General features: G+C 37.8%; 1 protein-coding gene across 1 annotated transcript in view; it reads left to right on the top strand.

The window, feature by feature from the left end:
- Nucleotides 1-27,053, top strand: part of LOC104563858 (vitellogenin-1-like) — a 78,672-nt gene extending 51,619 nt beyond the window's left edge. Inside the window, exons 14-35 of the mRNA XM_062004345.1 lie at nt 3,065-3,189; nt 3,271-3,372; nt 3,457-3,576; nt 3,835-4,024; nt 4,121-4,214; nt 4,327-4,512; nt 9,465-9,609; nt 11,828-12,044; nt 12,947-13,116; nt 13,467-14,312; nt 14,406-14,462; nt 15,297-15,515; nt 16,547-16,753; nt 17,788-17,930; nt 18,440-18,578; nt 19,798-19,933; nt 20,636-20,822; nt 21,224-21,321; nt 21,913-22,007; nt 22,113-22,272; nt 23,468-23,629; nt 26,776-27,053. Coding sequence (XP_061860329.1) covers nt 3,065-3,189; nt 3,271-3,372; nt 3,457-3,576; nt 3,835-4,024; nt 4,121-4,214; nt 4,327-4,512; nt 9,465-9,609; nt 11,828-12,044; nt 12,947-13,116; nt 13,467-14,312; nt 14,406-14,462; nt 15,297-15,515; nt 16,547-16,753; nt 17,788-17,930; nt 18,440-18,578; nt 19,798-19,933; nt 20,636-20,822; nt 21,224-21,321; nt 21,913-22,007; nt 22,113-22,272; nt 23,468-23,629; nt 26,776-26,894 — 3,917 coding nt within the window. The 3' untranslated portion in view covers nt 26,895-27,053. The remainder of the gene's footprint in view (nt 1-3,064; nt 3,190-3,270; nt 3,373-3,456; nt 3,577-3,834; nt 4,025-4,120; nt 4,215-4,326; nt 4,513-9,464; nt 9,610-11,827; nt 12,045-12,946; nt 13,117-13,466; nt 14,313-14,405; nt 14,463-15,296; nt 15,516-16,546; nt 16,754-17,787; nt 17,931-18,439; nt 18,579-19,797; nt 19,934-20,635; nt 20,823-21,223; nt 21,322-21,912; nt 22,008-22,112; nt 22,273-23,467; nt 23,630-26,775) is intronic.
- Nucleotides 27,054-27,263: the final 210 nt, after the last annotated feature.

Genomic DNA, 27,263 nt, shown 5'->3' with positions numbered 1-27,263 from the left:
GAAACAGTGGATGCTTAAAGAGATGCAGTCACTAATATGCACTGTTTGAACTTTTCTATCTTTTAAAAGGCATCCGGAGAGAGATGCCTTTTCCAGGAATATGCAGATATATGTTTCTTTGTTTAGGTATTCATTTTCTCCTCTTATTTTTGCTTTTAAAATGAAGCTATCTGAATTTTCACACAGCGAGAAAGAGGAGTGCAGTATGCATGAGGATAGCTGGTAGAAGGCTATATGAAAGGGATTAGTTTGTTCTGTCTGTAGCCTAGAAATACAGAACCTCAGTGAATCTCTGTTACTTCTTGGGGAAAACCAATGTCAGAAATTGTTACACACATTTGTAGTATTTAAACCTCTCATCCTGAAGAATAAGGACCAAGATCCTTTTCTCACACATGCTAATCTTAGACTCGGGTACCTCAGCTAAATGAAGTCTATCCTTTATTACACTGGTGTGGGAGGAGGATCCATCCTCCAACTTTCAGTTTTGATTTGTCACCACTAGCCACAGGTGAAATATGTTTCAGCAAGTCCATTCTGGAGGAGTTACCATAGTGACGGCTGTAATGCACTACCTATTTTCCTGCTAAAAACAAAAATGCGCCCTGAGCATCACAGATCTTTGTGGTGCTAGATGCTGAATTTTTAATGACAGGCAATAATGTCAGCTGAATCTATCTCTAATCTGAAATCTATCACACACAGCCACCACAAATAGTGCTTCATACTCTGTACACCACTACTGAAATCAATGGAATGACCCAGGTTTCATTCAATGTGAGGACTGACAGAATCTGACTCTCAGTATGCACAGATTCGTATAATTGAATATGTGTGCTAATGTTCCTAGGTACTAAAGATTGTTTTCCTTAATCACTAACTTTCCTTCTTTGTTGTGAGAAGACATTTAGTCAGATATATGCAGGTACCGTCACACTTTCGCAGCATGAACTACAGATGATGACTACAGCATCATCTGACTGCGTCAGTAGGATTTTCCACTGACAAATATTTTCTTAGAGCATTAGCCCTACGTAATGCCTGAGGTATAGAAAATATCCCTGCTCTCTTCAAGTCAGTGAATTTTGTATAATCATTTAATCATTTATGAGCAACACTTCTTACTAAGTATCAGTAAGTGCCATGGGGTTTTTTAACTCACAGTTTTCATGGATTAGAACACAAAAAAATATAGAGCCTTAAAATTGCAGTAAAAATACCATCTCTCATTCTAGTGCACAGTGCATATAACACCTAGGAATATTTTGTCTAAGTTCATTCAGTGAAAAACTAGTCTTTCTGTTTCCAAGTCCTGAGTCAGCTTATTAGTAATGTCTCAGTGTGGCATCACTGCTTTTTTTCGTATAGAATCAGCATTAAAACACAAGCTTCTCTCATCTATCCTTGCTATCTGCCAAAGATTCTCTACTTGATTGCTCTGACATCAATGGGATGGCATAAATACCTGTATTTTGACTGCAGGAGCTGTTGCTGAATCATATACGTTGTAGGTAGACAATGCTAAGTACTTTGAGTAGCACAGGAGCTTCATACACAAAAGCAGTGAGGGTAAAATAGTGAAATGACAGTTCATATGGATTTAGTAGGCTAAGTAGGTCACTTTTCCAACATTATTTCTCAAATACATGAAAAGCTGGGAACTGTCCAGAGAAATTAGAAACCAAGATTGGTCCCAGAAATCTAATACAAAACATCTTGATGTGAGGAGTAAATGAGGGTAAAGGACTAATCTAGATTCCTGTCTACGTACACAGATTCAGAAGAGAATGGGAAAATGTTGACTGACAAGCAATGTGTTATTTGAAACACAGAGACTGGCACTAGAAAAGTAATATGGGCATGGGAATCCATAACATCCCATATTTGTGGACTAAGCAATAATATTTTCTTTGACTTTTGGCTAAATAATTTATGAGAATTTAGGTACTCCTTTTCTGGAAAGAGATCAAAGACTGACTCATAATGTTTGAAAACATATTTCCTACAATTCATCAATAATTTCTGTACAGGTACTGAGGTTATTGGTCTGGATCTTCCAGGGCTCTGTAATTATCCTGTCTGTACTGGATTTCCAAAGTTGATTTATGGTAGTGCTGGGATTTTATTAGTATATGATGTCTACGTCTAACATGAAGATAGCAGAAATTTAATATAAGGACTCCTAAAATACTTCCCTGTCCTCCAGCTAGTGTAGGAAGGAATGAAAGAGGAGGACTGGAAGAAAGGAAGCAAATAGGGATGCCTACATATCAGCTTTTTTCTTCTTGAAGCCTAAGGAAACTTAAAAAAAAGTTGGGATTACATTAAGTCAACAAACAGAACTGTAGAGACTTGTGCCAAGATCAGAAAGAATACATGACTGTGCTCTGCTCTGATTAACCCTATTTAGGAATACAGAATCATTGCAGAATCATTACAGTTGGAAAAGACCTTTAAGGTCATCAAGTCCAAGCAACATTATAGATGATAAACCTAAAGTAGAGAAAATAAATAGACACAAGTTTTGTTTGCTGAAAGTTCACTCAATAATTAACAATTAGTGCATTTCATGCAAGGAATTAGAATACTTGGAACTAGATGTATTAAATGCCTCTGAGTCATTTGAGAGACAAATCTACACCTCACCATCTGTCCTTATAGGACATCCATGTCACTTTCCCTAAACTATTAGCAAAGGATGGCAAATCTGTTTTCATTTCTGATCCCCTTTGTCAAGTTGCTCTAAATTATATCTCATAAAAGTATTTCATAAGCTGACTGTACAGAACCTGACTGGATGTAAATGATATAGCAGAAGGAATGGAAAAATAGCATAACCATCATGCAATGAGCAGAGGGGTTGTAATTTTGTCCATTAATGGTTCAAAAAAGCAGAATATTCTGTTTATGATTGTTTTAGAACACTAATTTTATTGCTGGATTTTTTGGCCTTTCTCATATCATGCTCTATCTGTTGACTTATGAAATTAGTAAATTGATACAATCTGCAGGCTGTGGCTTTAAAAACTAACAGTGCAGTGTTTTACTGCCTATTTCTCTTCAGATTCCCTTATGAGTGGACTGGCAGCTAAATATTTGGTATTGAATAATGCGGGCAGCTTAATTCCAACAGTGGCAATATCCCAGCTGCAGGCACATTTTCTTGGAAGAGTGGCTGATCCCTTGGAGGTAATTGGGTCTACTCACAGTTTGCCCTCTCATCCCTTCTTACAACCATCATCCAGTTGGTATTTACACTTCTTCCCACAGGTGGGAATAACAGCTGAAAGAGTGCAGGAGATTTTTGCTAAAGGTTACTCTCCTAATGGGGACTGGGAGACTCGCTATGACTTCAAGGAGATCCTGAAAAAGGTAAATTCTTGGGGGAAATAAAATCTCTAAGGTGCTACTTCCCCAACGGTTACGAAGAATCATTTTCTTACTCTTCTCATGCAGCTCTCTGACTGGAAAGCATTCTCCAGTGACAAACCTTTTGCATCGGGCTACCTGAAGATGTTTGGCCAAGAGTTGTTCTTTGGTGGACTTGATAAAAACGCCATTCAAAATGCGTTACAGGTATCATTTAAAAAATACCACCACCTAAGCATCAAAAGCTCTAGGAAACTGTTTCTTTCACATATTGTCTCTGTTTTTTAAACTTTTATGTTAAGAGAGGTTTTTGGTTTTAGTATTAATTGAGGAAAATCAGGTTCAGCTTTGATCAGGATTAGCTATAATCATTGCTGGCTGACTTTCCCTTGAGGCATGGTTAATGACAAGGGTCATGATATTCAAGCTCTGCTTCTTTAGACAAGTTGAACTCTGTAATTGCAGGCATGGTATGGACCTGATGAAAAAATACCATCAATAAAGAGAATAATCAGTAGCCTTCAAAGTGGTGTAGGGAGGCAGTGGACCAAGGCTTTGCTGTCCTCTGAGATCCGTCGTATCGTGCCCACCTGCACTGGGTTCCCAACAGAGACCAGCTTCTATTACTCTTCTATCACAAAAGCAGCAGGAAATGGTAATGTATTTCAAAATTTGAGCAAGACAAACATGCTTGTCGGGATTAAGGTGGGGGTGGATTTTTAATAGGTTTTTTTTGCTTTCTTTATGATAGTTCAAGCACAGATTACACCTTCGCCAAAGTCTGATTTCAGATTGACTGACTTACTAAATGCCAACATTAGGCTGCGATCCAAAATGAGTCTAAGGTAAGTATTTAGTATAAAATAAAGGAATATTATTTCCAAGTTAGAGAGGCCATAAAAATTCAACAGCTGCTGGCTATCTGAATGTATTTTTACCCTCATTGTATCTTTTCAGGCTGGCTAAAGAGATGATCTTTGTAGTGGGGATCAACACACACACAGTCCAGGCTGGGCTGGAAGCACACATCAAAATGAGTGCACAAGTACCTGTGAATGTTGTTGCCACAGCCCATATGAAGGAAAAAAATATCAAAATTGAAATTCCACCGTGTAAAGATGAGATTAATATAATTACTGCAAGGTAAGACATAGTACTTATCTTTCTATGTACCAGTGTAGAGACATTCCAAATAAAGCAGACCATTTGCTTAGGGATCTTGTGTTTGACTGACAGCTTGGCAATAATTAGTATAGTTTATTTGTTTTAAATGAAGTGTCATGTACCAAAGCTTTGCTCAAAAATATCCATTACTTCCTGTGATCTTCACCTCCAAATCCTCTTTAGAACCATTTCTCAGTTGTTGCAACCCATAAACTACTTGAAACACAAATGGCATAAAATTTCTATCCCAGTACAAACATTTGGACTGGTGACAATAGACAAGATATAAGGCAGTTGAATCCTATCATTTATAACAGATAACGCATATATATCGGCATTCAATGCCCTGAAGCATAGAGGATTTGGTGTTTCTTATGTTTTTACCTTGTTTCCCTGTGGCTGCCATTTGGTTTTCTTACCTGTTAGGTCTACTTGATTTATTATCGGTGCATGCAATTACAACACACTCTGGAAAACTGTTGTAGCCAGATGCCAAACAAATGAAAACAGATGGAAATACAAGCACAAAGAGAGGGAGGAAATAGAAAGAATATGTCCAAGGAATCAAAGCAGTAGACCAAAGCCTAAAAACCCTTCACACACACACGAAAAAATGCTAAGAAAGACAAGCTGAAAATTCATCACAAAGGAAAAAGCATAACTGACAACAGAAGTCAGCTATTATATAAACTGCAGAATTTTTAATAAGTTTCTGTTCTAGGAATATAGCTTTATCCAGCTGCTGGCTCAGAGTAGCCCTGCAGGTCTCCTCAGTCTAGCCACCAGTTAGGCTAATCATTATTCTCCATTCCCCTTCAATGGTCACAGATCATCTTAGGAGTCATTTGACTTCACATCCTCCTTCCTGAGATGATTCCTTCCTGAGTTCATCAAATGTGATTATAATCAGGTTCTCCATGCAGAGGAGGGAAGGGTTCAGCAGTTCATAGAGCAAAAGTTAGCTGTGTCTAAGATCCTGTGTCACTAAAGCCCAAAAGCTTTGTTCAGTTTTTTTGTGAAGACCAGAACATTCTGCTGACAGTCATAGGGACAGCCGGCACCTGCTCTCACTAGTTCTCCCTGTTGGAGAGAGTAGGGTGGATATTAATGAACTCAATAAAGATGCTGAACTGAATGAGAATATTGGACACTAATAAGGAGTTTAGAGTTACAAATATTAGCATAAGAATCCTCCCTGCAAAGCTAAGTAAAAATATTTTCCTCCTTTGACTTAGGGTAAAATAAAATCAGACACCAAAAAGGGTTAAACACATTGCCAGAAAATATAAAGCAAGACAGTATCAGACACAAGGGATTACAGCAGAGCAGTCCATGAGTTCCAGCCCAAGCCCTTCTGTAGACCCTGCAGCATTATCATTTATAAAGTGAAGTAGTCACTCGGAAATAGCTCTATAATGCCAAGTATATGAGAAAGCTAATACTCACCACCTAACTTTTAGTACCATCAATTTTGCTCCAAAAAGCATTCCTGTTCACTGTTACAAAACAAATAGTCAGTGGAAACCACACAGAGCAATGAAACAGCAATAAGTGTAAGTGAAGGCAAAGCAATAACCAGAGAATGTAACATTGAACCACATCACTGAGGAGGTCAAAGACCAAGTGAAGTAAAATCTTAAAGGTATGAAGAGAAATAAGTAGGCATGATATTGAAAGGTTGCATATATATGCTATATATTTTTTTTAAATAGTTCAGCATTGTCTTTCTCTTCCTTTTGTATAAGTTGACCACAGAATAAAAAACCTATTGAATTCAGTATTTTAGAGATAGTATGATACCTTCTCTTGTTAGCTTTAAATTCACCATTTAAATAAATGGTTCTAGAAAGCTATTACTGTTTCATTTGGTTTTGAGCTCAGATAAAAATATTTAGTGTTGGGCACTTTCTCTTGATGGTCAGTGGGTTACCTTCTGTAGTATTGTGTCATTACAGTTAGTCAGGATGTGATATTATTTCCCCTTTCATCTCTCACATTCAGACACAGGAAGAAAACAGTCTTCAATAGCATTAAGTTCAGTTATATCCTACACACTGTACAGGTTATAACCTGTCACAGCTCTGGGATTTATAGAAATTTTCAGAAGCCAAGGAGAAACTCAGGTGAGCAATTGCAGACTCTAAAGAAAAAAAAAATAATGAAAATTTAGGTGAGACATTGCATTCCCAAGACAAATCAGCACGTTATAGACTCGACTTTCTTTGTAGTGAAAGTCAGAGCAAAATAATTAATTGTACCATGGAGAAAATACAGAGCATGTGTTTCAATTCAATCCTATCAAAGTTAAATTTAATTAAAAATAATAGTTATTTTTAAGGCTCTTTTAACATCATTGTTTTGCATACTACAGATGGCTACTTAACCATACTTTTAAACAAAACTTACAGGAAGAAATAAAAATCAAATAAATTTCAGGGAAAATTAGAGCCCTGTGATTAAAGTATAAATATGGAGAGCTGCCAGAGAATGCACTTTGCAAATATATCACATAGTCGTAATGACAGGCTACTGAAGTATATACATAATCTTGAATAGATCTTGTATCATAGCACTTTTTTGCTTGCTTTAACTGTAGGATAAGCAGAAATTGCTTCACATGGGCATCATATTTGTAAGATGAATTACAACGCTGTCTGCAGCATGTATACAGCATGTGTAGCAGAAAATGCAGAACAGCTCTCAAGGCAGCATGATGTGTTTGGGGACAGAGAAGGGAAATGACTAGTGCTCCAGGTCTCTGGTTCTATAACACCTTTGCACCAAGGTCAGTTGGATGATGCATAGGAAAGGCAGAAATCTTCATTTCACCACAGCAGAAAGAGAGCTAAAGATCTGGTTGGAGGACTGTCTCCTGCTTCTCATTTATTTAGATACCATGTCATGCTGTGCTTTACTATCTGGGAAAATAGAGTTTTGGTGATTTTTTTTATTTTTGTTTTAAAGCGACACTGAGCTCTTCTGTCCCCATGTTAGGGATATATGTAGGGCCACACTCTCTGAAACATCAGTGGGCCCAACATAGCTGAATTGCTTGTCCCTTACCCTTGCAGTGAATTTGGCTTATACTATAGCACAGCTTCTTCTCTCATCCAAAAAATACACTAATACATATTGGAAAATCTCCTTTTTATTTTTTCTCCCTTGTGCGGGATCAGAGAGAACAGATTCTTTCATACCATAGCTTTAGGCCTTCTTTGTGACTGTTTTTCTTGTTAAAGCACCAGAGCTGCCTCTTGTAGCCTATTTTTACTGTGCCGTGTGATTCTGCAGACATTGACATGTGTCACCTGTGATGCAGCTACATTTGTCAGCTCTCTGTGCTCAACAGGGAGGAATCGATCCTCCACTTTCATTAGGTGGCAGGAGTAGACTATTGGCATAAAAAATACTAAAAAAAAAAAAAAAAAACAGGAAAAGAGACCCCAGGGCTTTCTGCTTGGAGATCTAGCCTGCAGTTCGGTGGTCATTTGAATTATTGAATGAGATTAAAGTAAAAACCATTTCTCTTTTTTGTCCCTTTACCCAGATGAGCTATCTGAAATGCAAGTTGGTTTGTATTTTCTTTTATTCTCTCAGCTTGTTAGGGAGAATATTTTATTTCAGATTCCATTCTTCAAGGTTCTCCTATCACCCAGCGTGGAGCATTGCTGTCATGTCCTTATCTAAAAAAAGAGAGAGACGGAAAAGAAAACAAAGCCCACAGGTGACACACGTTTTATTGAGGTGTTCCACATGAAGAGCAATTGTGTGCTTTACAGTGCACACAGCACGGTAGGAACCTTCAAGAGGAAGAGAGGGCTATCAAATGAATACAAATTCATCTTTCAAATAGGTTAGATTGGAATTGCTCAGGCTAGTACCGTGTGCACCATATTAAAATAGAGACCATTTTGCAGACCATCTTTCCATTCACTGTCACAAAGGCCACCTCTATTGACGGGCCACAAAAGCCCCAGAGCAAGCAGGTCAACTCTAGACTTGAGAAACAGCACGTGAGGAATTTTGAACTGGATGTTAGCGCTGATAAATGGCTAATAAGGTAGAGTTAGCACAATGTTAATACCTTAGGGAAGTAGGTTTTCATCTTTCAAAAGTGATTAGTGGTCAAGATATTTCTCTGATCCAATCCAAAACTTAAAGTTATCATAACTCTGTAATAACTTCCATGAAGACTGTGGTGAATGGAGCCAGGGGGTCAGGTTATTTAGCCATGAGAATCTCAGTCTAATGCTGCACCTTATATCATTCATCCTCGATACTGACTAATATTTTTAGTGTCCACAAAACTGGAAACAATATACTGGGCACATTTACATAAATATACTCCTAACTTTCCTATATGTCTCTCCATGATGTCTTGCTAAGCCACGATCAAGCCATGAACACCAATAATTCTTTCATTCTGATTTAACAAAAGTTTCATGGGAAGCAGCACGCAGTAGTCACCACTCCCTAGGTTGTTTTTTGAAGTTATGACAGAATTTTCCCAATTATAATACAAACAGAAATGAAAACTAAGTTTAGCAGTGAACACAAAAATTAGATAAAGAAATTTGAAAGTCCAGAAGATCAAAACAGAAGAAAGTTAGTACTGCATTCCACAGTCAGGTTTCTAAGTAGGCTGTTCTTCAAGGTGTTAGGCATACAGAGATTCCATCAACTGCAATGCTTTTAGCTTGTACATGATTCTAAAAGCCTAACTGAGCTATCTACCCCTGAGATTAGTCCATGTCTTTATTCACTCTTAGCAAGTCCTTGAAAATACAACTAACAAGAAAGGCTGTAAATATCTGTAAAGCAATTTGCAAGGTATGATACTTGTTGCTGAGTACGTGCTACAAAGCATTATTCAAGTAATTTCCTCAGCAGTGCTTTATCGATACAGGTTTCCTCTAATGTTTATTCTGCAGGTCGAAGACATTTGCTGTTACACGAAATATTGGGGATTTGGCTGCTAGTAAGATGACTCCAGTTCTTCAGCCTGAAGCAGTGCCTGACATAATGAAGATGTCCTTCGATTCAGATTCTGCATCAGGCGAAACTGATAAGATCAAGGTAAATGATGTAGTGTTTGACTATTCTTTTTTGGGCTTTTAATCAGCAGGAGACCGTTTCTTTTCTCCATAAGAAAATGTACAATTCATCTCTGACCAATGCTGCTTCACTCAAATTAAGTCAGGTTCAATCTAACAACACAAGTAGCCCTATAGTAACATTTTTAACTCTGGAGTGTACTACATCAGACTTGCAACACTTTTTCAAAAGCAAAGGCATTTTCTTTGGTAATTAATTTTACACTGCCATCTGCAGGATAGGCTCCCAATCTTTAAAATACTTTACAACCATCATACAAGTGTCAAATTCCTGAGGCAGCCACAAATGTTCCATGAGACACTCCATTGCTCAATTTGTAGTGCCAAATTTAATGCTCATAAGCATCCTGATTCAAGGATGGATGGCAGTTGGAGTGTCAAGTCAAATGTTTTACAGTTTTCTGTAAAAGCCAGTACAGGCTTTCTACCATGGGCAGAGTTGTGAAGGCATCACAATGACAGCTCATTCAGTGAAAGACTGACAGGTGAGGAATACACTGTCCTGTTCTGGTTTCATTGTTGTCCTGCAACTCTGAAGTGTTTTCAAGTAAAATGAGAGACAAACAGAGGACAAGTACAGCACTTTCCAATGGAGAAGTCAGTAGACAAACATACTGTCAGTGAGAGCAGTTTCCAATTTCCTAGAACAAGAAAAATTCTGCTCTGTGCCTCTGTACTGTCCTTCCTGAAAGCTCAACACTCCACAATTATTCTTAAACAAACAGCAACTGAAAAATGACACTATCTGGAGCATTTCTCAGTATCATTAGAACATCCTTTGGAAGGACAATATTAGGATTAAAATTCTATTTTTTCAGTGGAATCCATAAAAATTTGGAATGTTGTGAGAAATGGAAAACAGAATAAAATAATAATTGCAAACCTGTATTACATGTGAAATGAAAGTTTATGATTATGTGTCTTTAGCTATTTGCAGAGAGACACCTGGGAGTCCTGATTGATAATAAACTGAACATGAGCCAGCAATGTGCCCTCGTGGCCAAGAAGGCCAATGGCATCCTGGGATGCATCAACAGTGTAGCCAGCAGGTCAAGGGAGATTCTGCTCCCTCTCTACTCTGCCCTGGTGAGGCCTCATCTGGAGTCCTGTGTCCAGTTCTGGGCTCCTCAGCTCAAGAGGGACAGAGAACTTCTGGAGAGAGTCCAGCGCAGGGCCACCAAGATGATCAGGGGACTGGAACATCTTTCATACAAGGAAAGGCTGCGGGAACTGGGGCTGTTTAGTCGAGAAAAGAGGATATTGAGGAGAGATCTTATTAACATTTACAAATATCTAAATGGTGGGTGTCAGGAGGTTGGGGCATCCCCTTTTTCTATTGTATCTAGCAACGGGACAAGGGGTAACGGGATCAAGCTGGAATACAAAACATTCAATTTAAACATAAGAAAATACTATTTCACTGTTCAGGTGAGGGAGCCCTGGCACAGGCTGCCCAGGGAGGTTGTGGAGACTCCTTCCTTGGAGGTCTTCAAGACCCACCTGGAGATGTTCCTGTGCGACCTGATCTAGGTTGACCTGCTTCTGCAGGGGGGTTGGACTAGATGATCTCTGAAGGTCCTTTTCAATTCTACCATTCTATGATTCTATGATTTGCTTCATTGCTTCAGGAAATCATAGTCTTCACTATGTGGATTTTAGTCTTAGTAGTTTGTTCTTCTGCAAGCATTGCTTAGCACATGTAAACTACATTGTTTTGACTGGAAATTTCTAACATCTGATGTGCTTTAACCATCTAGTTGATATGGTATAATGTTCACATCAGACTTCAACTGAAATAGAATTTCCACAGACATAGATGAACGTTCTGTTGTTTGACTCAATCAAAAACCAAAAGGAAGAACTCCAGTCAGTCTAGAACATACTCAGATTTATCAAGAACTTGTTAACATTGTCTAATACTCCAGGAAAACAAAATTAATTTTTTAGAATTAATTTATGAGCCTGAAGCTCTTCTTACACTAGATGGCCTAATTAAGCCATTCAGTTGATAATTTTGTCCAGTTGAAAACGAAGTTGCTCTATGTCATGGCTTTGCTAACTCAAATAAACTAGTTAACTCCTCCTGCAGAAAACATGTAACTATACCAAAACAGGACTCAGAAAATGCAAGTATTTCTCTTACAGTTGTCCAGTTTAACCTGATGTGTATTGTCTAACAGGAGAGACAGTCTGCAGAAGATATTTCATCAGGAAATTCCTTTTCCTTTGGACAGTCTTCCCAAAAAGAGCGATTTGTTCAGTCCCTGTGCTCCAATGCAAGTACATTTGGCATTCAAGTGTGCATTGAGAGGAAAAGCATACATGCAGCATTTATCAAAAACGTGCCTCTTCATTACCTAGTTGGAGAGCACACCTTTAAAATGAGCTTCAAGCCAGGTAAATACAACTGTGCACAAGAAAGAAAGCAACAGGCGGGTGGGTAGGAGTGTGTGTGTGTGTATACATGTATATATTTATATATGTATCTACGTATCTTTTGTACCGCTAAAACTACTAGTAGACCTACCAGCCCTGATAGTATTGGCAACAGATCACACTTGTAGCAGGAATCCATTTCTTCCTTACTTGTCTGAGCCGCAATTTCCCAGCTCTCTCAGCAATCCCACTCAGCATGGCTACCATCAAGCAGAGCTGATCCGTGCCTGCAGAGTGTGTCTGATGCATCTTGGATCATTGGATTTGGGATGCAAGCACAGAGCAATTGGTCATGGGCAACAGATCTGATGCAGTGTCCTGTAGCTACACTCTAAAAACCTGGGCTCTTAAAGAGAATTATGGATTAACCCTGCCAGGATCTAGTCCTTAATGGCTTAATCCATGATCATAAAAAGTAAAAGCACAGCAGGACATTGAATCTAAGTCTCCTAAGTGTCAAACTAATGGTCTAACCCTTGGGCCATTCTTTACAATTCAACAGTTGAGCCTCAATTCCTCTCTGATGCCTAATTTGCTATCCCATAGTGTTATTTAAACGATCCAATTCTCTTGACTTAAATCTGTGGATCATTCTTGAAAATAATCTAGATCATGCTAATATTTTAAAATTTGGGTTTTGAGCTATTTATTTATTTATTTTGAGCTATTTTGAGCTAAAGCTATTTAAAAATAGCTTTAGCTATTTTTTTTAACATAGTTGCTCAATACCAAAAATAATCAATGAGTATTTATGTTTTAATTTGGGGAAAAAAAATGGCTAAATAACTTACGGGGAAAAATTGGCTTATTCTGTTATTCAGTTGCTAATACTAATAGTAATACTAATTGTCATTTAATTTCAGTTTCCTCCGAGGCACCTATTGAAAAAATACAATTCACAATTCAAGCAGGAGACCAAGCTCCTACAAAAATGGTACGTTTAGTAAAATTTGAAGACCCAGAGGCACAAGTATCTTCCAGGAAAAAAGCAATTAAAAGAGTGAAGAAAATCCTTGATGACAATGATTACCAGGTACTGTGGTAAAAGTCCACTTCTAGATTTGTAGGAGACATTACACAAAACTCAGTTATTTATGTTTCTTTTCCTAAATATCTTCCTTTGTTTAGATAGTATATAAAACTGAAAAATAGACAGGCTTTTGAGTTCACAGGTCTTGGGAAAAAAAGGATTTGAGGTATTGTCCTACTTATGTGTGGTTTTAACACATTATTATGAATTTGCCTTGCTGTGATGTGTTTCAAGAATGTTACCTTGACTTCTAAGGCAGAGAAATTCATAGCTCTCTGTATCAGATTTTACTTACAGCCTTCTGCAGGAACCCAGAAAAATAATTTTGTTTTTCCAATGGTACCATTGACTAGGGGACAAGAAAATCCAGAAGCTCATCGTCCAGTGCCAGCAGCACCAGTGGAAGTGCTGAGAGTAAAGTGAGAAGCCCCTCCAGCAGTGACTCTGACAAAAGACCACCACAGGGAAGCACCCAAATAAATTTGAAAACAAGACAGTCTAAAGCCAAAGCAAAGAAATTCTACCCCTTTGGGGACAGTGGCAGTAGCAGCAGCAGCGGCAGCAGTAGCAGCAGCAGTGGCAGCAGTAGCAGCAGCAGCAGCAGAGATAGTAGTAGCAGCAGTAACAGTAGAAGTGGTAGTAGTAACAGCAAAAGTGGTAGTAGTAGCAGCAAAAGTAGTAGTAGTAGTAGCAGCAAAAGTGATGGCAGTGACAGTAGCAGTAGCAGCAAAAGCAGAAGTAGCAGTAGCTGCAAAAGCAGTAGTAACAGCAGCAAGGGCAGCAGTAGCAGCTGCAAGGGCAGCAGTAGTAGTAGCAGCAAAAGCAGAAGTAGCAGCCACAAGGGCAGAAGCAGTAGTAGCAACAGCAAAGATAGCAGCAGTAGCAGCACAGGTAGCAGCAGCACTAGCAAAACATCTGGTATAAAGCAGAAGGCTAAGAAGCAGTCCAAGACCAAAACATTTCCACTTGCCAGCACTGCTGAAGGACAGAGAAGTGTCCGTGAGCAGAAGCGTAAAACACAGACTAACAGCAGCAGCAGCAGAAGCAGTAGTAGCAGAAGTACCAGCAGTGGCACCAGCAGCAGCAGTGAAAGCAGTAGTGCTTCCCATCACCACAGCAAATACGACAGGCAAGCTGAGAAGAAATATGTCAAGTCCCAATTTAACAGCCACAGCACTGTCGACGTTTCTGCAGAAAGGGTAAAATTTTCTAATCCTTTGACTCTTTCTAAGAAGTGATCCTTACTGATCTGTAATAACTTAAGGTAATAACTTCTTTGGGAATTTTTGCAGGAATATCAGCTTTCAAAAGTATACCAACTCCACTTCAGATCTGCTCACATCCACTGGGTAGGTCTCTCATTCAAGTGTGCATCCCCATGGTGGCTGCAGTTGATATGATCAAGCATTTTATTGAAGGGGTTTGTTTGGTTCATTTCACTTGAACATTCCGTGCTGTCCAATATCAACACTGATGATGGCCAAAATAATCAGATTTATTACTGAAATATTGACGACTACACTACATCCTTCTATTGTTGTAGCACTTGGAATCCTCAGGTTTGGGTCAGGACACATTTAGGCTAGATGCTATACAAATGCAGCCAACAAAAACCATGAGGGAATTAAAAAACAGTAGGATCTTCCAATGAGAATAGCTGTGTCCACAGTTTTTAATCAATCATGGCAAAATCATCAGCTATGTAGATTGTATCAGGAACCAGGTTCAGTGTGCATTATTGCAGAGGCATTTTATATTGGAAGGATGATAATGGAGTGATTTTTGTAGGTGTTACCTGTAAAGTTGTAATGTATCCTGCTTGTGAAAAAGGAAGACGATTTACAGCATTTCAAATTAAATTGTAATATCTTTTATTTCTAAAAAAATATGGATATATTCAACCACTTATTGTCAGCTTTTATTTTCCATAATATGGAACATGGACGATGTGAAGCTGACATTTGCAATCACTGTCTACATGGCCTTGCTATCAGCAGAGAGCTCCAGGTGGATTTGAGGCACAGTCCTACACAATGTATTTCATGTCTTCATATGATAATAAAAATAATACTTTAGATATGTCTGAATCTGTTACTTATAGAGGGAGGCTGATAGCTATTGATTTTGATGTCTACACTCTAAAGCTAAAAGTCATAGTTTTTTAACCAATTTTTGTTTCATAGCACCCAGATCATAAGATATCAAGCAGCTCAGAATCATCTTCCTCTGAGTCAGGACGCAGCCACAGCAACAGCAGCAGCAGTGGCAGCAGGAGCCATAGTGGCACCAGCAGCAGCAGCAGTCACCACCATGGAGAAACAGCTGGCCACAGCTCAAGAAAGAGCCATGTGAGCAGCGAAATCAGCATCCACCACAGCCATGGTTGCAGCCTGACCCATGAGGTATTGCTACCTGTGTGGTACAAACAAATAGCCAGGCTTTCCTGGCTGCTGAGCAGGAGCTGCAGATGTGGTGGATTAGGCTCGGGAAGTACACTGCAAGTCAGGTTTGGAAATGGAAAGCCAAAGTCCATTGAGACATTTTCCTTCCATAAAAATATTTTTTTCCAAATTCCCTTAGCTCCAGGGTTTTGTTTGCTGATTTCTGAGGTATATTTTCCTTAATTTCTAAAGGTGTTTGCAGCATGTGAAAGTCTGGACTTGGTAATTCTAAAAATTGAAGGGAACGAAGTTGTGAATTAGAAGGGAAGGAATTTTCTTTTTCCTGTGAAACCCTAAAATGCAAAATACATTGCATTAAGGCAAAAATGGATAGAAAGTAAATAGGTTTTATTTAAAGACCTTTTTTAAGTTAAGTCTGCCTAATTATGTTCAGATGCAGACCTAAAGTCATGAGTGCATGCAGAGTATAACTAAAATCAGACTCTTCGTGGTCATTACTGAATGGTAAATGTAAAGTCACATTAAGCACAGATCATCTTTATCTTTATTACACACTCAGTCTGTAATGGAACTAAGTAAAAGTATCTACATAATAATAAATAGTTCTGCAAATGCAGGCAATGTATATGGGAATTCTGCTGTTAACTAGTTGGCTTGAAGGAGCTGTAAGAGAGTAAAATACATTGTGAATGTGTGTGCTGCTGTGAAGAAACCTAGTAGGTATTGTAGGCAACCATTTGAAGTATTAAAACAATGAACAAAATCTTATTATGTGCACAAAGAAAATTTAGAAGAGACCTGGCTCCCTCATCAAAATATTCATATCTGTAAAAACTCCTGGTAGTAATGAAATAATTAAGACTCCAACTAAACATCCTGAAACACTGGGGATATAGAAATATGTATTGCAAACTAAACTGATGAAGGACAAGGGCTGCTCCCTGCTACCAGTGCGCATAAACTGGACTGTAGGCTCTCCAAGTTAATACACAGAAATACTTAAGCACAGATGGTTGTGGATTGTTTTTCAGCGCAACTTCCTGGGAGATGTAATTCCGCCTGGCATTACGATTGTGGCACAGGCAGTAAGGAGTGACAACAGAAACCAAGGTTATCAAGCTACAGCATATGTTCATTCTGATGCTGCCAAAGTTGATGTGCAACTAGTTGTGGTTCAGCTGGCTGAAACCGATTGGAAAGTGTGTGCTGATGCTGTACTACTGCCTCTGAAAGCACAGGTAAGCACAGAGGCAGCTGCACCCTGAGAGATATCTAAAAAGCCTAGAGCTTTTTAAACAAGCACAGAGCACCTGCTGATTGGGAGAACTAAACAGGGAAAAAATAGGTATTCTGAAACATTTCACAAAGCATGTGAGATTTCAGAAAATGTTCCTATCTTTCATCATCCTTTTGAATTAAAAATAAAAATTAAAAAAAACCCAGCCACTTTAAAATCTGTCAAAAAAGGATAATAACTTCTAAGACATATCAAAATGTGACCAGTAGAAGTATAAAAAAAGTTTGAAAATTTGACTGCAACATTACTATCTATTTATTATTTGTTATACCATGAATTTGCTTGCCTGGGAATCTTGATGATTTTCTCTATATAATCGATTTCAAAAAACTTATAAGTCAAATAGAGATTTTTAAGATTCGTATAAAAAGACAGAAAAGTAAATTTGAGTCATGGATTGATGCCTGAGAAGCATCCTAAATGAAGGAACAGGTCTTTCCTTTTCTTTTTTCACATTTCCATGTGCTGCACTTCACATGTGTCTTTTAATGCAAGTGATCTTTGTATAACAATTTAGAAACCTCTGCTGTTCACAGTTGCAATTAACAAATTCAGCACAACATTTCAGTGTTGAAAAATGTGAGGTGGGAATCAAATCAAAAGGTACTGGGGAAGGCTAATTGAAATTATAGTGCAGTCTTCTAGAAGAAAAAAATACAGCAAAATATCAATTAAGAAGTTACCAGGTCTAAGGAAGTCTCAGGAAATTATGAAAAACCTCATGTTTCAGGGGTTGTTTTGAGACAGGAACATGTGCTTGTAGTTCTACACCTCCTAGCAAACTTTTTTCCTACCGTGTCTCAGATTTTTCAAGATGTAGTCAAAATGTCTCTGTCAGTCTATTTAGAGTAAAAGAAATACTTGAAATCGTTAGGGATCAATGAGAAGTTGATGAAAGAAGAAAAACTTGCATTTTGAAATGCTCAAGGGTCATCCTTTTCTGAAATTTGGGTGACTGTTTCCCTATTTGTACAGGCCAGAGTGAGATGGGGCAAGGAGTGCCGGGACTTCAGGATAGCAGCTACAGCTACCACTGGCCAACTGGCGAGGAAACCAGCTGTGCAGCTGAAGGTGCAATGGAGAAGACTTCCATCCTGGATAAAAAAGACAAGCACAGCGTATGTAATTTGTTCTTTCCTAACTTTTTATTTTGCCTTTCTTATGCTAGTTGGCTTTATAGAAACACTGAAAGAGTTGTATGAAACTTTTCAACCCAACTTGTTTGGGGGTTTTATTGGATGGAAAAAACAAGTTCAGTGGTAGAAAAGTATTTTATGAATGTGTTCTGCTTTCTCCACATTTTATACTAAAAGATATCCCCCAAATATTTTAAAAAATTATTTAATTTTCTATATTAAATTATTTCATATTTCAGTTCAAAATGCTTTTTTGTCTTGAAATATTCTTCTGTTCAGTGTCAAATCATACACAGTTAAAATAAGAAAAATAAAGTCAATGTATTTCCTCTGGATAAAATCAACCATTTCATTTGACATAAAGTATTATTTCTTTGACTTTTCAGTTCTCCTGTTGTTCTCCTGATTTTTCAGAACTGCCAGTAGTCGTCATCCTCCCATGTCTGCTTTTGCTCATGTACCTGAGGTTGTCACATCTTGTTTATCTCTAGATTCATGCAATACATTCCTGGTGCAGCGCTCGTATTGGGCTTCTCAGAAGCACATCAGAGAAATCCATCTCATGAATTTATAGTAAGGGCAGCTGCAACATCTCCACGAACAATTGATACAGTAATTAAAGCTCCTGGGGTATGTGTCGATTTTAATTTCCCTTTTCCTTATCTTAAATGGATTTTTAACTAACAATATTTTGATATTTAATGTAAAGAAAAAAAAAAACCACAAACATTCTGTTTTAGAGAAGCTGCTATATACCAAACTACATTACATGAGTCTTGAAAAATATATGAATACTCTTGATTTTGTGCTGCTTTGGTGAAATGTAGCAAAAAGTTCAAAATCAAACTCTGTAGTCAAACACTGTATTTCCCTGCTGAGAACAGCAGTTAGGCCTAAATTGTCTCAAATATGACTACTCGGCACTCACTTTTATTCATTTTACCCAATGTAACTAGTTCTGTGGGATATATAGGGGCCTCAAGGCAGACAGTGAAGGCCTGGAGAACACCTTGCACTCTGTTGCAAACATGTATGACATCTATCTGTTGCACTTGTTGGCACTCAAGTCCCACATCTGCTGTAACAATGCTTTGTGTAACAGGACTGAGAAAGTTCTGACAGCCACAAATAAAACTGTCTTAACCAAACTGGAGCAGTTAGTTACACTCTCAGAGCAGCTTGCACAGGCTGAATCTGCAGAATTCAACTGATTAATTGGTCCTTCCTTGTCCACTGAATCCCAACGTAGCACTTTGAAAACTTTCCCCTATGGATCTCTGACAAATTGATAACACCTAGCTATTCATACACAGAGTAATTAGTGTGTCTTTAACCTTCCATGGTGTTTCAGCATTGTGCAATCTCTAACAAATGATAATGAAAATGTAGGCACACTAGATATTAATTTGATTTTCTCAGTAAATGTTAATTTGTAGCTACAGTACCCCAATGCTCATCATGCCAGTTTTTAACCTGAAATGGATATTATTCCCTTTTCCAGATACATCCACTAACTTAGTTCCTTAATTTGTTACCTTCTTTGTTAAGAAGTCAATTATTGAAGTCAATTATTATCACTTAAACTTCATTTATGTCAGTTACCTTACAATGTCCTTAACGATTCCTCAAAAAAAAATCAAGAATGACTAAAAAAGAAGACAATGATTCTTCACAAAATCTTTAGGTTTAGGTGCATCCTGGAGAGACTAACAAACACAATTGCAATTGTATAAATGGATCTTCAAGATTTTTTTTTCAAGATAAGAGGGGTTTTTTTGTTTGTTTGCAATCATATCTTGAGAAACATGGTTCAATTTATCTTAATGTATTTTCATTTCTGCTTTTCCAGGTAACACTTTACTATCAGGCACTCCGATTGCCATTCACTCTGCCCTTAGGCCCATCTCCAGCTTATGAGACTCGAGATATCACTGCCTGGAATTTATTTTCTGAAATAGCTTCGCAAATAGCACAAGAAGATCAATGTAAGTACTACTTACATGCTTGTCTTATGAACAATGTTTTTAGGTCTGTCCTCTGACATGACTAGGCCTTGTCTTCCTTGCAGTGGTCTTTTAGGAAAGCATAGTATCTCTAACCTTGCTTTCTCAACAGCTCATTCCTTCAGTTAGAAGCATGTTTGTTGGCAGTTGAATAGAGAGACTTCAAACTGATGTAAATATTCAGAGTTCAGGAATCACTCTTGTCTGCAAGGACAAGAGATTGTCTTTGGCCCCTTCTAAGAAGGTGCCATGTCTGCATTGACAGGCATTAGATGATGAACACAATAGATCACATATTTTGTGCCTTGTTTATTTTCTTCAAAAGGGAGTCATGTGAGTCTTAGCTGTTTGGTGCCTAGCACTTTTGTGGGAAATGTAAACTTTTAATTTTGGTTAGTTACTACTTTATTAGGGATTTGGTACATTTTAGTCCCTGTTAGCTTGAGGTTTGTATTTAGCATGTAATCGGAATCAATGCTAATGTAATCTATACCTGATAGTTATTCTGTACTACTACCCTGGCCTTAAAGACTGACAGGTGTTGAAAGCTTCTGCCAAAGAGATGATAAAGTTTCTTTCCCATTTGCTGAGTAGTTCAGTCTCATAGAGGTAGTTTTCAATACTTTGCAGCAAAAAGTATGCCATTGTCACATCTGCTGTTTCTTTTCTGGTTTTATTTTGCAGCCACATGTGAAATCAGAGAGAGAGATTTCAAAACATTCGATCATGTGAGCCATACATATTCTTTCAATAAAAGTTGCAGCCTGATAGTGGTCCAAGACTGTACTGAACACCCAAAATTCATCATTACTACAAGAAAGGTTGATTCTCAGTCATTCACAAGAGAGGTTCACATAAACACAACATCAGTGTAAGTCTGGTTTATCCTGAAGGCTCAGGAATTAGGTACAAAGTTTCAGGGAGTTAGTCTGGGGATGGGAGATGTCTAACTCCTAGGTGAAACTGGTTTGCAATCAAATATTTGGGGAAAGAGAGGATTTCAAGAAGGAATCCTCATCTGAGACTCTGGTTTGGTTGTTCTTCAACTTCACAGCCATTGTTACCTGATAACGTGCTCATTAAGTGTCCATGCTGTCTTCTCTTTGAAGGTTGAATCTCAAAACCCAAAGTCCCAATGAATGTTGCATTTTAGAAAGCAAGCAGTTCATTCACTCATTGAAAATTCAGATATTCAAAGGGATTCTTTCAAAGCTTTGCTCACAAATATCTCTACTTTTCTCATTCTATTTTTTTTTTTTTCAATTTTTGAAGGAACATCACAATCTGTTCTGCTGCAAATTCATCTCTTCTTGTGACATGCAATGAAGAACAAGTTCTAGCACAGAGAGGAATTTGTGACTATGAAAAAGGTAGGCCATGATACCTATTTTTCCAGGACTGACTTGGAAACTAAATGTCTTAAAGATCTTCTTGTAAATCCCACAGAAAAATCTCACTGTAAAGAAAAGCGGGATTAATTCAAAGAAAAATTAAAGACTTTACTTTCTTAAGATTTATTTTTATTTACATTCCTATTTCTTATGGTATATACACTCTTATTTTCCTCCAACATTACTGACAGGTAAATAAAGCCCTTTCTTACATATGCAGTGTGTCCAGGTTGGTGATTGCTAATAAAAGAATTCTTGTTATAGTCACAGTTAGATGCTTTGGTTCAAATATTTACCTGAAGCACTACCAATGTCATTACCATTTCAAGACATAGCAGACTCTATGTGAAATTCAGTTCCAGCTATAGAGAACAGCAGTCGAATATTTTTACAGTTAAAGAGATACTTTCTTCTATTTTTGCTTTCGCTCCACTAAAAAAAACAAAATATCACCTGTAGCAGCAGAGTTATCATGGTGAAGGAAAATGCATTATGATGTATTTTGTGCTACTCAGTTTCTCCATTAATTTGAAATTAAGCAGGTCACTTTATGATTCAATGTTTTTACAGAAGATGTTAAAATTTCTAAAAATGGAAGAACAGTTACTGTGGAAGCTCCAGCACTCGGACTGAAGAATGCGGCTTTTGATGGTGTGATCCTCAAGGTATTAGGCTTACTTTCAAGGTTACTACTTTCTTTCTGCTTAGTACCTTGGCAATGTAAAAGGCCAACACTTCACCATTCACTACAAAAATGTGTTATTTTATAGGTTACTCTTGCATCATGGATGAGAGGAAAGACCTGTGGAGTGTGTGGAAATAATGACAGAGAAAAGCACAATGAACTCCTGATGCCAAATCAAAAGCTGGCACACAGCTCTTCTGCTTTTGTTCATTCATGGGTATTGCTAGAAGAAACCTGCTCTGGTGGTGAGTAGATCTGAAAACACTTTGTGCTTGGCAAGAATATGATTTCACTTTTCCCCTGCCAAGAGCTAGAAAATATTTGGTTTAAAAGCAGCAGATATCTTTTTCACTTAGAAAAAACAATAGCAATATGTATCCATTTTAACTTCATTAACCACTAGCTGTTTACAACACTGCCTGTAAATACAGAGAATACATACTACAGCAAAAGTCTTTGTCTTGTGTGCAGTTCAATGTTGAATAATTGATTCTACTGTAATTTTTTACACTGAGCAGCTTTTTTCTTAGGCAAAATCAGGCTTAACCTTACTCCTACTGAAATAACTGATTTTCACCACTGAATGAAAGCAGTTTCATATGTTGTCTGCAGACTTAATTTAATCAAACAAACTACAGATTATGAATGCAGTGTCAGATCTTAAGTTTATGCAAATTTTCAGAGTGCCTAAAATTTCATTTTTGTTCTGCACCCTCTGAGGGTGCAACTTCAGGGAAATATTTAGAAATATTTCTAAAGTAAAAGAGCTTCCTTTCACATGTAGCTACAAAAACAATGATGATCTCCCATAACATCAATACAATTTTGTTCTGTAGGTCTCCATTTACCTTGGACCTGAGATAACTTTATTGAAGTTAATGGTTCTTTTCTCCTTGACTTCAGTGGCAGCAGAATTGTACTTATCTGTGTGTCAGGAAACGGAGTCATAGCTGGGATCCTGTTAAGTTACATTATACCTTTCTAGTGAGATAATTGCAGCATTATAAAAATCATCCAATACAAAAATTATCCTTGATGTTATTATATAAATGCTGCCTTTTTTTTTTCATCCATTCAGTACAGTTGACATTTTTCCTAATGCAATGAAGTAGCCATTCTGCTTGCAGTATCTATTCTTAATAGCTTTCAGACGTGAGAGGTTATTTTCTGTGTATTATGTAGTTCTAAAAAACTAGGTATACATGATTCCATTTGGGTTATATTGTGCAATTAGATTTTAAATATAGCTCCCCTTTCAGAGTCTTTCCTCTATCCCCCAACTTATTATCATCCTATCTTGATAACCTTGCTACTGTGAAAATGGTTTGTCGGGCACCTGTGATTTAATAAAAGCTGAAGAGAAAATATGGACCTTTATTATTGCAAGGATCGATTGGGATTTATTTCTACCATTTTAACTACCTTTCCTTTTCCTCTTAGGGTGCAAGCTGCAGCGCAGTTATGTGAAGCTGAATCGAAATCCTACTATTGACGGAGAGGAATCTGTGTGCTACTCTGTTGACCCAGTACTGAAATGTATGAAAGCCTGTACTCCAATCGAAAAAACTTCAGTTAAGGTTGGCTTCCACTGTTTCCCAAAAGGTATGATATTTTTCTCTCTCTGTGTCACGTACTGTAGGAGCCCTGTCAGAGCACTCAAAAGAACAAAACACAGCGCAGTCACGCACAGACCTGTATTGCTCCAGCTCCTCTCTGAGCTGCTGTTTTCAGTCCCATTAGTATTTGCTATAACCACTGACAGTACTGGCCGGCTAAAAGCTCGTTTGGATGGCGACAGGTAGCATCATCTGAGAAAAACATTTGAGGTGGTAGAAGGGGCAGCAGTGATCAATAAATTTTTTTCACATTTTCAGAATCTCCATACATTTGAGATAAGCAACATTGAGTCCTTTTATGCACATTACAGCCTATGACTTTGTGCAGACCAGGGCAAGGAAGCCAATTGAAAGTCAGTCAAGTAGTGTGACACGACTGCTGTGATTAGGCTGCCATGCTATGACACTGTGCAATACATCAGCAAAAAGCACATTGCTGAAATGTTCTCTTGATTGTTCAAAAAAATAGTTTGGTTTTAAGGTTATTTTGTACACGCACACACTTGTGCCCCAGCTTTTTAAAAATACTGGGCCTTTTTCTCCTTTCACTTATATCGATTTGTCATGGATTTGATGCATTGTCTAACACAAGTTCACACCAGAGGTACAGAAGCATGACAGGAGAACACAGCCCGGAATCTACAGATATTTCTGGTGCATTCCTTCTTAAATCCTTTAATAAAATGCACGGTATATAAATATATACCTTAGAGGGAAATCTACCATTAGGGAGTATCTACTGAAGTGGTCTGTTCTCTGTGTTAACCATAGAATCATAGAACCATTTCTGTCAGAAAGAACATTTAAGATAATTGAGTCAAACCATAAAACTGGTACTGCCAAGTCCACCACTAAATCATATCCCTCAGCACGTCATCTACATATGTTTTAAATACCTCTATGTTATTTAAAAGATGACTCCACCATTGTTGTCCAAATCCACTGTTAGCTGGCATAATCCAGTGTAGTTTCACTGAAGCCAATGGGCCACTGTGTGAAATAATACTGGAGAGGAAAGGAATATTTTGTGTCTGATTTTAAATAACATCTATGTAGAACCTTGCACTTTTCACATTATTAATATCTGCAATGTGCTGAATCAGCCCATAAAAGCAGTGAGTGTCTTCCTGTAACAGTCAACTATCTACAACAAGCTATTCAACAAGTAGCACGAGAGAGTGCTAATAGTTTTCTGACAGCTCCCCAAGATGTGAATAGATGAGGCCTTTTCTGAAAGGAAAAACCCACCTTCAACAGAAAAAAAAAACCTTCCAAAATCTTTTCATATCCATGTTTCACAGATTTCTTTTGTGTGTCCAAGTCTGTATCTCTGAAATGTCATCACCCCAGGCCACTCACTGCCTCAGAATATTAGGCTATAATAAAGCTGTCTCATTCTCTCACAAAAATGTGTGAGAAAAAAGGAAAATCAGAAAAAAAAAAAAAAGATATGTTAGTTGTCGCAGCCAGCACTGCTTTTACAGCAGCTGCAGGCTTCTCTGGTTCATTTACTGAACCAGCGACTGAGAAGTCTGCTAGCAGCACTCCTAATCAAGGGAGGTTTTTTTATTTATTTATCCTGAGGAGAAGGGGGAAAAGAGGAGGAGGGGAGAGGAGGAAGGTAAAAATAGGCCATTTTGCCTGGTTTTTAGGAAGAAGATAGCTTTTTCTCAGGCTAAGGATCAATAGGAATACAAGGCTAGCCCTTAAAAACTGTTCTTTTTCTTTCTTTGTTCAACGACTTGGAGAAGCAGTAGAAACAAAATCCTCATCTTTCTCAAACTAAGAACATGTATTTGCATACACTGGACAAAAATCTTTTCTCAGCTCTTTTATATAAGAACACAGACCTGATAATCTACTATTTCAAGAGAGGGAACCTACCACTGTTACCAGTGGAACAAGGACAAAATGAAGTACGAGGATGCAGAACTTCCTCTGAAGTCCTCAAATCAGTGAGTCTGTAGGGTTAGCATCTTGACTGAGACAGACATCATTCCAAGTTTAGGTCCACATACTGGTTTACGTTTCAAAGCCCTACCCATAGGGATTGTAGTAACTCACCCATGATCCAGTTTGCCAAGGGAACTATTTCCTACGTGGATATGAATCTGATCAGACCCACAGTATACCCAAGAAAGAGACATAATAAGAATTAATGTATACAAAAAATGGAACCCATCTAATTTATAGCATCACTCATTTCACAGCTTGAAAATATTATATATATTTTTTACAGTACCTCCAGCATCTTTCTGGGAAATACTCCTTATCTGGTTTATTATGCAAATACTGTGCTTCAGATTGGATAGTAATTTAGCCAAGGAGACTATTAGCATTTCAGGACATAAGTGACTGATACAACCTGAACCCATACAGCAGCCTCCAGATTTCCCTGTGATGAAAGATGGCATGTTATAAATCTATTGTCCAACTAAGGGATAAAACAAATGGAGGTAAAATTGTGAAAGCTTTACCCATTCTCATTATACAAACTTAATCTAAATGGATGTCCTAATATTCTCCCAGATGCAATGATAAACCTCCAACTAGCTAAGAATATTTATTGGGAGGATGAATATCATTATTCCTTTTAGATTATTTCAGCATTAAGGGATATGGCTTATTCAAGCTGCTGTTGATAAAGCAGTGTGGTAAGGTTAATACTGCAACTGACAATGCTCTGCCAGATTTTGCAATATATGGGAAACTTTAATTAGAAGTTTATGAACCTCTGAAAATTCTCCAAAGAGCTTATCCTTCAGAATGAATTTCGACAAACAGTCAGCTGAAATACTCAGTGATATGCAGCACTAACATAAAAAAAAAGATTGCCAATGTGTACTGGTACGTGGTGGTCTTACATTGACAGTGGCTACCTCCTGCACTTTTATGGCCTGCTGTCTCTGTGTTTCATGAGATATTATTCTTTCTGTTTTTCGGGTAGTATTATAGTAATTATATCATGGATGAGAATTCTGCTCTGAGTCAATGAGTCAGTTAGATGTCAGTTGTGGGGGCAGGATTTCATTCTTTAGTTGACAAGGGAGCTGGCAGCCATCAAAACAGTATTTCCTTGAAATGTGTTAATTTTCTTGATGTTAGTTAACAATGGCTTCTCTCTTCTGACAGATACTGTTGTAAACCTGCTGGAATGGCAGAGAAGCAGCAATAAGAAATCTGCATCTGAGGATGTTGTGGAGTCTGTGGATGCTGACATCGATTGTAACTGTGCCGGCGACTGTAGTTAAACTAAATGCTTTAGTGTTGTGCTATAGACATACTATACAAATAATTGAGTAGCTGGACAGATAAGATGAGAATATAATAGCTGTAGTAAAGTATTAAGAAATGTTCTTGAAGAAAATAAGCCTACTGCATTACATCCAAAGTCAAATGCATTATGTACAGTCTGCATTGCTTAATAAATACATTGTTCGTTAAATAAGTATTCATGTGGCCTCTCTATTTTTCCCTATCAACAAAACAATCACACTAACTATAATATTATCCAGAAATTCTGCTTCCTTTTATCTGAAATATAATTACAGCAGTCCTCTCTTAAAATTATGTTCACTAGGTGATGAAAGGAAAACATGATTATGGCTACTGCTAACATT

The sequence above is a fragment of the Colius striatus genome, chromosome 10 (genome assembly GCF_028858725.1).
Source record: "Colius striatus isolate bColStr4 chromosome 10, bColStr4.1.hap1, whole genome shotgun sequence".
NCBI lineage: Eukaryota > Metazoa > Chordata > Aves > Coliiformes > Coliidae > Colius > Colius striatus.
This window is presented reverse-complemented; position numbering and strand designations above follow the sequence as displayed.